Genomic DNA, 12,462 nt, shown 5'->3' on the forward strand with positions numbered 1-12,462 from the left:
GTCAAGGTCTTCCACACCAAGCTTGTTGGAACAGTAAGGGGCCAAACTGTCCTCCATGAAATTGTCCAAAATATCTTGGTGTACTGAAGCATTAACCATTCCTTTCACAGAAATTAAGGGGCCAAGATCTATTCCTGAACACTAACCCCACGCCATAATCCCCCCGTGCTCTACACTTGCATAATGCAGTCAGATCCAATCCAATCCAGGACACAAGAAATGCATCCACCTGCACCGCTGTCAGCTATTTCACCATGGAGGTCCTGCCTGATGGTATTGAATGCACTGGAAAAGTCCAAAAAGTATACAGGGAGTGCAGAATTATTAGGCAAGTTGTATTTTTGAGGAATAATTTTATTATTGAACAACAACCATGTTCTCAATGAACCCAAAAAACTCATTAATATCAAAGCTGAATGTTTTTGGAAGTAGTTTTTAGTTTGTTTTAGTTTGAGCTATTTTTAGGGGATATCTGTGTGTGCAGGTGACTATTACTGTGCATAATTATTAGGCAACTTAACAAAAACAAATATATACCCATTTCAATTATTTACTTGTACCAGTGAAACCAATATAACATCTCCACATTCACAAATATACATTTCTGACATTCAAAACAAAACAAAAACAAATCAGCGACCAATATAGCCACCTTTCTTTGCAAGGACACTCAAAAGCCTGCCATCCATGGATTCTGTCAGTGTTTTGATCTGTTCACCATCAACATTGCGTGCAGCAGCAACCACAGCCTCCCAGACACTGTTCAGAGAGGTGTACTGTTTTCCCTCCTTGTAAATCTCACATTTGATGATGGACCACAGGTTCTCAATGGGGTTCAGATCAGGTGAACAAGGAGGCCATGTCATTAGTTTTTCTTCTTTTATACCCTTTCTTGCCAGCCATGCTGTGGAGTACTTGAACGCGTGTGATGGAGCATTGTCCTGCATGAAAATCATGTTTTCTTGAAGGATGCAGACTTCTTCCTGTACCACTGCTTGAAGAAGGTGTCTTCCAGAAACTGGCAGTAGGACTGGGAGTTGAGCTTGACTCCATCCTCAACCCGAAAAGGCCCCACAAGCTCATCTTTGATGATACCAGCCCAAACCAGTACTCCACCTCCACCTTGCTGGCATCTGAGTCGGACTGGAGCTCTCTGCCCTTTACCAATCCAGCCACGGGCCCATCCATCTGGCCCATCAAGACTCACTCTCATTTCATCAGTCCATAAAACCTTAGTAAAATCAGTCTTGAGATATTTCTTGGCCCAGTCTTGACGTTTCAGCTTGTGTGTCTTGTTCAGTGGTGGTCGTCTTTCAGCCTTTCTTACCTTGGCCATGTCTCTGAGTATTGCACACCTTGTGCTTTTGGGCACTCCAGTGATGTTGCAGCTCTGAAATATGGCCAAACTGGTGGCAAGTGGCATCTTGGCAGCTGCACGCTTGACTTTTCTCAGTTCATGGGCAGTTATTTTGCGCCTTGGTTTTTCCACACGCTTCTTGTGACCCTGTTGACTATTTTGAATGAAACGCTTGATCTTTCGATGATCACGCTTCAGAAGCTTTGCAATTTTAAGACTGCTGCATCCCTCTGCAAGATATCTCACTATTTTTGACTTTTCTGAGCCTGTCAAGTCCTTCTTTTGACCCATTTTGCCAAAGGAAAGGAAGTTGCCTAATAATTATACACACCTGATATAGGGTGTTGATGTCATTAGACCACACCCTTCTCATTACAGAGATGCACATCACCTAATATGCTTAATTGGTAGTAGGCTTTCGAGCCTATACAGCTTGGAGTAAGACAACATGCATGAAGAGGATGATGTGGACAAAATACTCATTTGCTTAATAATTCTGCACTCCCTGTAGTCAGGCCTCATCAGCGGATGTGGTCTTAATACAGGTCAGAGCTGGTCAAGGATGAGTCTTTCCAGGGTCTTCACGAGGTGGGAAGTCCGTGCCATGGGCCCGTAATTCTGGGGAACACTGGGACGTGGCATCTTTGGTACAGGAATGAGGCGTGCATCTTCCACATCATTGGGAGCCTCTGTAGACTGAATCTCAATGTGAACAGTTTATGAGAGACTCCACAAAGCTGGGGAGGACAGTCCTTGAGGACATGGGGACTCACCCCTTCTAGTCCAGCAGACTTGCCTGAGTAGAGTCTTCTGATTTATCGGTAGGCCTAAAATTCTCTCTTCCCTGGTGGGACAGACCACATACTGTGTGAACGTTGGCAGTGGAGTGAGGGTGACATGACTGAAGTCACCCAAGATAGCCATGAAGGTACTTGGGTGCTGAGTCTGTAACCGGGCTATAGCAGAGTGAATAATGTTACATACAGCTGTGGCCTTAGCAGAGGGAGGAGCATAAACAGCCACCAAGATCACAAGGGTAAATTCCTTGGGCAAATAATACGGACAACAGTGCAAGTTCAGTGTCGGGTCTTTGATTGTTATGTGAGCAGGGTTACACCACCGGTTGTTAACAAGAACAAGCCCCCCCACTGACCCAAAATGGTGGAAGCCTTCCACAGTTGTATTGTCATCAAGAATATAGTGGTGCACCCAGGATTCGGTAAAGCACATCAATCCACACGCCAGATATTCCCTCTGACTCTGTGCTAGCACTGTTAGCTTGTCCATCTTGTTTGCTAGCACCTGAAAACTCCCCATTTATAATAGATGGCAGCTTGTACCTCCTTCTCTCTTTAAGCCTTCGCTGTCTCACCTTTTCCTTCCTTCTCCTCGTCTGTCCTCCACCTTTGCATCCATGGTGTGTATTCCTCAAGATTTCAGCTGGTACTTCTTTGGGTCTGACAGATAAGCCAGCTGGCATCAGGATGATCAGCTGATCTCTGGAGTAAACAAACGCTGCTGTGTGCACCGCGGTCCCATTCCTAAAAGAAAATAACAGTTCCGTGGCAACAAGGAGGAAAAAAAACTTTCTTGGTCCACATGTTTGAAGTACTTAGTATAGGCCAAAGAAATAAGTAAAAAAAAAGTTAAAGTAAAGAGAAAAAGCAGGAGCAACTGAAACAGGGTGCATGCTGGTCGACGCATGCGCACTTACTCTGAAACCTTTGGGTCTTAGCATCAGTAGCATTGTTGGATTCTCCTCTCACAAGGTCCAACGTCCAGGACCTTGGTAAGCTAAATGTGATAGCCTCAAGAGCTTACTTACATGGAAAAAAAGTTTAAAACATTCAATTGCCAATCTATAAATGTATACTGAAAAATTCAAAATGTCAAACTTCTTTTATATCTTGCTTCTGGATTAGACAAAGCAGTGGAGCCATTGTGAACACATTCAACTACTGCCCATTATGTCAGTTGAATGGCTCAAAATTTTTTTAGGTTGATTGGGGGGAACTCTATGTACAGTTAGCAAATGCTTGTATACAGGGAGTGCAGAATTATTAAGCAAATGAGTATTTTGTCCACATCATCCTCTTCATGCATGTTGTCTTACTCCAAGCTGTATAGGCTCGAAAGCCTACTACCAATTAAGCATATTAGGTGATGTGCATCTCTGTAATGAGAAGGGGTGTGGTCTAATGACATCAACACCCTATATCAGGTGTGCATAATTATTAGGCAACTTCCTTTCCTTTGGCAAAATGGGTCAAAAGAAGGACTTGACAGGCTCAGAAAAGTCAAAAATAGTGAGATATCTTGCAGAGGGATGCAGCAGTCTTAAAATTGCAAAGCTTCTGAAGCGTGATCATCGAACAATCAAGCGTTTCATTCAAAATACTCAACAGGGTCGCAAGAAGCGTGTGGAAAAACCAAGGCGCAAAATAACTGCCCATGAACTGAGAAAAGTCAAGCGTGCAGCTGCCAAGATGCCACTTGCCACCAGTTTGGCCATATTTCAGAGCTGCAACATCACTGGAGTGCCCAAAAGCACAAGGTGTGCAATACTCAGAGACATGGCCAAGGTAAGAAAGGCTGAAAGACGACCACCACTGAACAAGACACACAAGCTGAAACGTCAAGACTGGGCCAAGAAATATCTCAAGACTGATTTTTCTAAGGTTTTATGGACTGATGAAATGAGAGTGAGTCTTGATGGGCCAGATGGATGGGCCCGTGGCTGGATTGGTAAAGGGCAGAGAGCACCAGTCCGACTCACGCGCCAGCAAGGTGGAGGTGGAGTACTGGTTTGGGCTGGTATCATCAAAGATGAGCTTGTGGGGCCTTTTTCGGGTTGAGGATGGAGTCAAGCTCAACTCCCAGTCCTACTGCCAGTTTCTGGAAGACACCTTCTTCAAGCAGTGGTACAGGAAGAAGTCTGCATCCTTCAAGAAAACATGATTTTCATGCAGGACAATGCTCCATCACAGCGTCCAAGTACTCCATAGCGTGGCTGGCAAGAAAAGGGTATAAAAGAAGAAAAACTAATGACATGGCCTCCTTGTTCACCTGATCTGAACCCCATTGAGAACCTGTGGTCCATCATCAAATGTGAGATTTACAAGGAGGGAAAACAGTACACCTCTCTGAACAGTGTCTGGGAGGCTGTGGTTGCTGCTGCACGCAATGTTGATGGTGAACAGATCAAAACACTGACAGAATCCATGGATGGCAGGCTTTTGAGTGTCCTTGCAAAGAAAGGTGGCTATATTGGTCGCTGATTTGTTTTTGTTTTGTTTTTGAATGTCAGAAATGTATATTTGTGAATGTGGAGATGTTATATTGGTTTCACTGGTACAAGTAAATAATTGAAATGGGTATATATTTGTTTTTGTTAAGTTGCCTAATAATTATGCACAGTAATAGTCACCTGCACACACAGATATCCCCTAAAATAGCTAAAACTAAAACAAACTAAAAACTACTTCCAAAAACATTCAGCTTTGATATTAATGAGTTTTTTGGGTTCATTGAGAACATGGTTGTTGTTCAATAATAAAATTATTCCTCAAAAATACAACTTGCCTAATAATTCTGCACTCCCTGTATTTGCAAGAACTAAAGCAAAATTTGTTAGACATAACAGCCTTGGGTCAACATAAGATGAGTTTATAGATATAGATGCATAGATATATATACCAGGGGAGCAAAACACCAGCTACTAGCAGACAGATAAGTCACTCTAAACTGCAAGACCAAACTGACCAACCTGTCCACTACCTGGATTCATTACAAAAAAAACTATGACTAGATGCCCCACACCTGGATCCCGGAATACTTAGAACTGTACAAGATCAAGGAAGCAATCATCAGCCACCTCCTCTACATGAATGACATCAAGCTATGAGTAAACAAGACATCAATTCACTGATTCACACCACCAGGATATGCAAAAATGACATCAGAATGTCATTCGCACTGGAGAAGTATAGTCGGATGGTAACAAAGAGAGGGAAGGTAGTCAAAACTGAGATGATCGAACTACCGGAAGGCAACATTGTGGACAATAAGGACAGCTACAGGTACCTGGGAAACCCACAGGCAAATGGGAACCATGAAGAGGCCGCTTAGAAAGCTGCAACCACCAAATACCTACAGAGGGTCAGGCAAGTCATGAGGAGTTAGATCCGAGCTATCAACATCTACGCCCTTCCGGTGATCAGTTAACCTGCTGGGATAATAAGCTGGCCAGGGGCTAGTGAGTATCAGAACCACTGTCCACCAAATCCAGCTCCCTGTATGCTAAACAGAAAGAAGGGCACTGAAGACTACTCCTGATCTACAGCTAATCATGTGTTTAGCGAATAGCTAAGATAGCTAAGAACAGGAAATATCATGGATGGAAAGGCTCCTGAACGACATGTACCCCCAGCAGATACATGTAGAAGAAGTGGCTGATATCAAGAATCCTACCAATGGATAGAGAAAGCTGGACTGAAAGACAGCACAGAGGCACTTATCATGGCAGCACAGAAACAAACTCTAAGTACAAAATCCTAGAGACTGGGGCCTACCCCACCAGAAAGAAGAAACAATGAACCAAAGTAGGAACTGGGAAACTAGAACTAGGAATTTCAAGGTTACACTGAGGAAACACAGCTACAAAGGGCGCGGAGGAAAATACACAGCACAGAGAGGGTACGACGCAACAACAGGGAAACGAAACCACAGAGCTTAAATATACAAGGGAGTAATGAGGGAATGAGACACAGCAGGAGAGCACAGCTGGGAGTAATGAAACATAACAAGATGTGGCGGAAGCAAAACTGAGTGTGACGAGACGTGACACGTGGAACACGGGGAAGGCAAAGTAACAGAAACCTAGAGACTAGAAACTAAGAATATAACACAAGCAGAAAACAAGAACCAAAACCATGAATAACAAATAATCAAGGAATATAAATTAAAAAAACACAAAACACTGGGTCACAGATCCAGTACCGTGACACCTCAAGCTATATTATTTCTTTTAAGTTTACTTTCAGTTTACTTTGAATAACTGAAAATGGAGCAAGATTTCAAAAACATGAAAAGCAACAACATGTTAAATGAATCTAAATTAATCTCAACTGCATTAATCTAGGTGCTTCTGGAAGAGTTGCAGAATTAAATAAAAAAAATAATAACTGAGCTTTTTTGAAAACACACATTGTGATATAATCTCTGATGTTATAAGTTTAAAAGCAGAATTTTCTGTGCTGATTTAAATATTTGTGTTGTGTGAGCAATTTTTCAGAATTGTGCTTACAAGCAGGGATTTTAAATGGGTCCTGTTTATTTCAATATTCTCCTAGCAACAAGAGAAGGACTTGTTTTACTAAACAAATAAACTGGATGACCTAACTTCTTTGCGTTCTTGGAAAAATTATGACATTAACACAAAGCACACAAACAACAGAAGAACTTGTTTTACTAACCAAATGAACTTAATTGACTTAATTTCTTTACTTACCCAGAAAACTGATAACATTTACACAAAACATCCTCGTGCCACTAAGAACACAATTGATCAAATGCAAACCAAGTCCTTATTTCTGTTAGTTGTTTGATTTAAAACGAGTAAATGTAACTGGAAAAAAGAACAATTCTAAAATATTAAATTATTTTAGAATAAATAAAATGCAGTGGTGTGCAGTGACTTTTTATAGACCCAAAGGAAAAGCTACCCACTATCCCCATTCAGTTACCATCTTAATAAGCAGTCTTGCTGATTACAACACTAATGACACAAATGGGCAAGATCTAACATACTATTCATGTTGTCCTTTTTTTGTTTGTTTGTTTTTTCTGTGCTGACATCTCTCACTACACCCTGTCAGCAAGACTGATACTTCAATTTTCTGCCATTTGTCATGGCTGTGTGTATGTATTTGTGTGTGTTTTCATTATATAAAAACTGATGTCAATTCTAACTGCCATCAGTTTAATCTTGTTCAAGACACTGTTTGCAAACCAAGGTTCTTGAAATAGTTCAAGGTGGGCAATTACTAATGTTCTTTAAATTCAATACCAATACCAAGTCCTAGCTTGAGAAATATCTTGAGAACGTGTTAATTTTTAACCAATATTTTCGAATTTGAAGATTTCTTTGTTACAATGGTAATGGTGGTAATGTTAAATTTAGAGGCTCTATTTGTGTATGTATGGAAATATCATAGTTTATACAGATGTGGGCACATCTTTTTAATCATTAAATCATTAGATTAGATTAGATAAAGGCACATACTTCACAGTCACAGTCACAACCAAGGGGTTAATTTCACAAAATTTCACTCTTCACACTGGGACTAGGCAACGATCTCCTCTCTTTCCGTTCTCTTTTTGCTCTACTGATAGAATCAATTACTAAAAGCGGTAAAGATGATTTGAATTGCTGGTCCAACCTCCGTATCTCACTTAGTTACATTATTATGAACTGATTGCTTTGATAAAAATGTCAGTCTTTCCTAGATTTAATTATTTATTTCCCATGATCCCAATTTGCCTAAACAAGATCAGGTTCAAATCCCTCCCTTCCGCTCTGTCAAAAAACCCAAATCTCCCTGTCAAATCTCCTACAAGAATTTAAATCTCAGGAAGGATTAGAAGCGCCAAGGTTTGAATTTCATTATCTTGCAAATCAGCTCGCATAGATCGCTCAATGATTCACCACTTATTCCAATGTCACTTCATCCCACAGGTCATCAATCTGGAATAAGCCAGACCTTACGATCCATAAATGTAATCAATAAACTGAATATAACAAAATGAAAAGACAAAAAAAATTACCCATCTTCTACATTAATTTCAAGATGATTTTGTTACTTTTCAACATTTAATTCTCAATTCCTAAAATAAAAATCATTAATATTATAGAAATATTAGTTATAATCTAAACTAAAAAGAACTCTCAAAAGGTCATATTTTTATATCTCAGTGGAGAACATTCTGAAAATTACAGGTATTAGGAAAATTACACACACACACGTAATAATGTATACCTTATTGATCCCCGTGGGGAAATTCCTCTCTGCATTTACCCCATTCACTCAGTGAAGCAGTGAGTAGCCATTGGGCACCGGGGGAACTGTGTGTGGACAGTACCTTGCTCAGGGGTACCTCAGGATAGCCGTTCATTAGATTCAAAACCCCGACTTTCTGGTCATGGGGCCAACACTCCACCTACTGAGCTATCCCTGCCCCCCATATATCTCATATATCCTTGATAAGGCTATATAGCCTTGATAAAAGCATGGTTTTGTGCAAACTGTGGAAAAAGGAGTTTGCATACCACCGAAGCAGTACAACCTTTTGGTACCATCTAAATGCAAAACATGTTGCAGCGAGCACAGACACTGTGGGAGCTGTTAGTGCTAGCTATATATATAGTGTGTATACATACATACATACATACATACATATATATATATATATATATATATATATATATATATATTATGGAATGCCGTTTAGGAAAATATTATATATATATTACAGCCAAAGTCTGAATATATGGAATGAAGCTTGAATATATGAAATGATCTTCTGAATATATGGAATGAAGCTTGAATATATGGAATGATCTTCTGAATATATGGAATGAAGCTTGAATATATAGAATGATCGTCTGAATATATGGAATGAAGCTTGAATATATAGAATGATCGTCTGAATATATGGAATGAAGCTTGAATATATAGAATGATCGTCTGAATATATGGAATGAAGCTTGAATATATAGAATGATCGTCTGAATATATGGAATGAAGCTTGAATATATGGAATGATCTTCTGAATATATGGAATGAAGCTTGAATATATAGAATGATCGTCTGAATATATGGAATGAAGCTTGAATATATGGAATGATCTTCTGAATATATGGAATGAAACTTGAATATATAGAATGATCGTCTGAATATATCGAATGAAGCTTGAATATATGGAATGAAGCTTGAATATATAGAATGATCGTCTGAATATATGGAATGAAACTTGAATATATAGAATGATCGTCTGAATATATGGAATGAAGCTTGAATATATGGAATGATCTTCTGAATATATGGAATGAAGCTTGAATATATAGAATGATCGTCTGAATATATGGAATGAAACTTGAATATATAGAATGATCGTCTGAATATATCGAATGAAGCTTGAATATATGGAATGAAGCTTGAATATATAGAATGATCGTCTGAATATATGGAATGAAGCTTGAATATATAGAATGAAACTTGAATATATGGAATGAAGCTTGAATATATAGAATGATCGTCTGAATATATGGAATGAAGCTTGAATATATAGAATGAAACTTGAATATATGGAATGAAACTTGAATATATAGAATGTATGAACCTCATTTTTAGAGATGAGGTGTTTCTGAAATCTCTGCCTTTACAAAATGGCATCAGCTGAACTATTTCAGTACTTTTTAGAGCTTGACAACTGTTTTGCGACAGCTGTTCAAACTACAAATGGTCGAAATAATTTGGAATTTATACTACGTCACCTTGAAGAACACGTTTTCATTATTGCAACATTTCTAGTGCTCATGAATAATGTTCAACAAAACGTTTCTGGGATAAGATTATGCACACTTCTTGAGGGAATTTATCAATCACTGATGGAGATGTCAACTGAGCTAACACTTGAGCAGAAGCTGAAGCACATGTTATGGGCTCATTATACCATTCTACATCTCAAAGAGGAAGGCCAAGGTAAGTGATAAAAATGGAAACAAATTTATTCATAATGTGTATGGCACTTGAGAGAGTCAAGAGATGGCAAACAAGATAATGAATGCAAGAAATAAGAAAGAAGTTAACATATTTGTTATTTTGTGTCTAACTCTTTTAGGTACAACATACCAGCTACTCAGCTGACTGACATGCGAGACTTGGGGTTTAGTTGGATGGCCATATCTCAAATGTTGTCAGTAAATGTTCGAACACTGTACAACCACAGGATACAACTAGGTTTAGTGGACTATGGAACTTTTAATAATATTTCAAATGTGGATCTTGATCATCTCATTACTGAGATTCTTACACATACCCCTGGCTCAGGAGAATCCTACATTAGTGGTAGTTTGAGAGGAAGAGGAATCAGAGTTCAGCGGTGGCGAGTGCGAGAACGTTTAAGAATAGTTGATCCAGTGGGAAAAGCTTTGAGAAGACGGAGAGCAATTCAGAGGAGGGTCTACAATGTCACTGTCCCAAATCAAGTGTGGTATGCCTTTTTTCACTTTTTAAATTTGATTAATGTTAATTATTACTTCCTGCATTGTAGTAATATAATATTTTGTTTGTGTTTTAATAAACAATGTTGTATAATGTCTGGGTTTAAAATATTGTTTATCTCCAGAAATAGGTTACATGACAGAAGTACAATGTCAAAGTCATAGACCTTTATTTTAATGTACATCTAGTGTCATAATAATAATATATTTCTTCTTATTCCAGGCATATTGACACAAACCATAAGTTAAATCCTTGGGGGTTTGTGTTTCATGGAGGAGTTGACGGCTATAGTCGCTGCATTACCTACATGAGATGCTGCACAGATAACAGAGCATCAACTGCTATGCAACTTTTCCAGAGTGCCGTTGATCTCTTTGGCCTCCCACAACGTGTCAGGGGTGATGCTGGCAGTGAGAATATTGATATTGCACGGTTTATGATTGAACATCGAGGGCCAAACAGAGGAAGCTTTATGGTTGGACGAAGTGTGCATAATCAAAGAATTGAAAGATTGTGGGGTGAACTAAACAGAGTTGTGTCAGCATACTTTAAAGACCTTTTCCTCTTTATGGAAAATGTTGGGATTTTAGATAGCACTGACCCATTTCATATTAGGGCTCTTCACCATGTATATCTTCCAAGAATTAACAGATCTGTGGATGAATTTGTAAATCAGTGGAACCATCACAGCTTAAGGACAATGGAAAATAACTCCCGCTGCAGCTGTGGACTGTTGGAATGTTGCAACTTCCTCAGCATCACAGACCGCTCAGTCAAGTGCACTTCAGACATCGTTTTTACCATCACCAGCAGTTGACGGCTGACTTGAGGCAGATCGACCCCTTGAGTGACGATGGAAATCATGGGATAGAAGTTTTTTTGACAGCATGCCGCATGCTTCAGTTAAGTTATTAGTAAATTTGTTTGTGTTAATTAAAAAATGTATTTGAGTGCCAGACACTAAAAATTGTGAAATATCATGATACTGAAAAAGGTCCAAGACTATTATTTAGGTAAAAGTAAGGTAAGGTAAAAAGACTGGTTTTATCTTCATATTCACTTGTGTCATTTAAATCATAAAAGTAGACAAATAAAGTGTTTAGACTACACTTTTTTTTCATGACAAACCATACTTGTCACAGTACAAAATGTTACAGTATATGTTACATATGATTGTATGATGTACTAATTTATCTGTTAATAAACAGGAATTATGATTCATTCATTAAATAAAATATGTTATACATTTTAAACTCTCTTTTAAAAAAAAAAAAAAAAAAAAAGACACAAATTACATAAAAAGTAGGAACACAGAACACTTTATTTGTGTATTTCCAGTACCCAGAGGAAGGAAATAATATTCTGCAGTAATAGGGCTGGTCTTAAAAAAACACAAATGAAAGAGGAAAAAAAACCCAAACAATCTACAATGAGCATGTGTTATCCAGTAGTATAGTAAAATGTGCAAACAAAATCCTTAAAACACTCCCTGCAAACCAGGTTATGTTTATTATCATTATTATTATCATTATTATTATTGTTTATAATACTTTGATAACATATAATAATTTGATAAGATTGTAATGTCATATAGTGTGATATAATGTTCATATTTCAACCTGTAACATAACCAGGTTTGATCAAACCAATGTCTGTCACATTTATAGACAACTTTGCTGCCAGTGTTGGAGATACTGTCTTTCCACCTTTTAGTATGTAGGGTTACTGTAATACTTTTCAAAACTTTACCAAAACCTAACAAAAACATTTTTTAAACCTGTGAGTTAAGCTAAAAAGTAAATGATATTAATACAAAGTTCT

At 38.4% G+C, this 12,462-nt stretch overlaps 1 protein-coding gene across 1 annotated transcript; it reads left to right on the forward strand.

The window, feature by feature from the left end:
* Nucleotides 1-10,065: 10,065 nt before the first annotated feature.
* On the forward strand, nt 10,066-11,458 carry LOC120440041. Its single transcript, XM_039611600.1, has 3 exons — nt 10,066-10,119; nt 10,259-10,630; nt 10,864-11,458. The coding sequence occupies exons 1-3, from the start codon at nt 10,076-10,078 to the stop codon at nt 11,456-11,458; spliced, it is 1,011 nt and encodes a 336-aa protein (XP_039467534.1). The 5' UTR covers nt 10,066-10,075.
* Nucleotides 11,459-12,462: the final 1,004 nt, after the last annotated feature.

The sequence above is a fragment of the Oreochromis aureus genome, linkage group 4 (genome assembly GCF_013358895.1).
Source record: "Oreochromis aureus strain Israel breed Guangdong linkage group 4, ZZ_aureus, whole genome shotgun sequence".
NCBI lineage: Eukaryota > Metazoa > Chordata > Actinopteri > Cichliformes > Cichlidae > Oreochromis > Oreochromis aureus.

Coding starts and splice junctions, on each gene's coding strand:
- LOC120440041 (XM_039611600.1), top strand. CDS start 10,076: ATGGGCTCATTATACCATTCTACATCTCAAAGAGGAAGGCCAAG. Junction 10,120..10,258: donor TCTCAAAGAGGAAGGCCAAG/GTAAGTGATAAA, acceptor TAACTCTTTTAG/GTACAACATACCAGCTACTC. Junction 10,631..10,863: donor ACTGTCCCAAATCAAGTGTG/GTATGCCTTTTT, acceptor TTCTTATTCCAG/GCATATTGACACAAACCATA.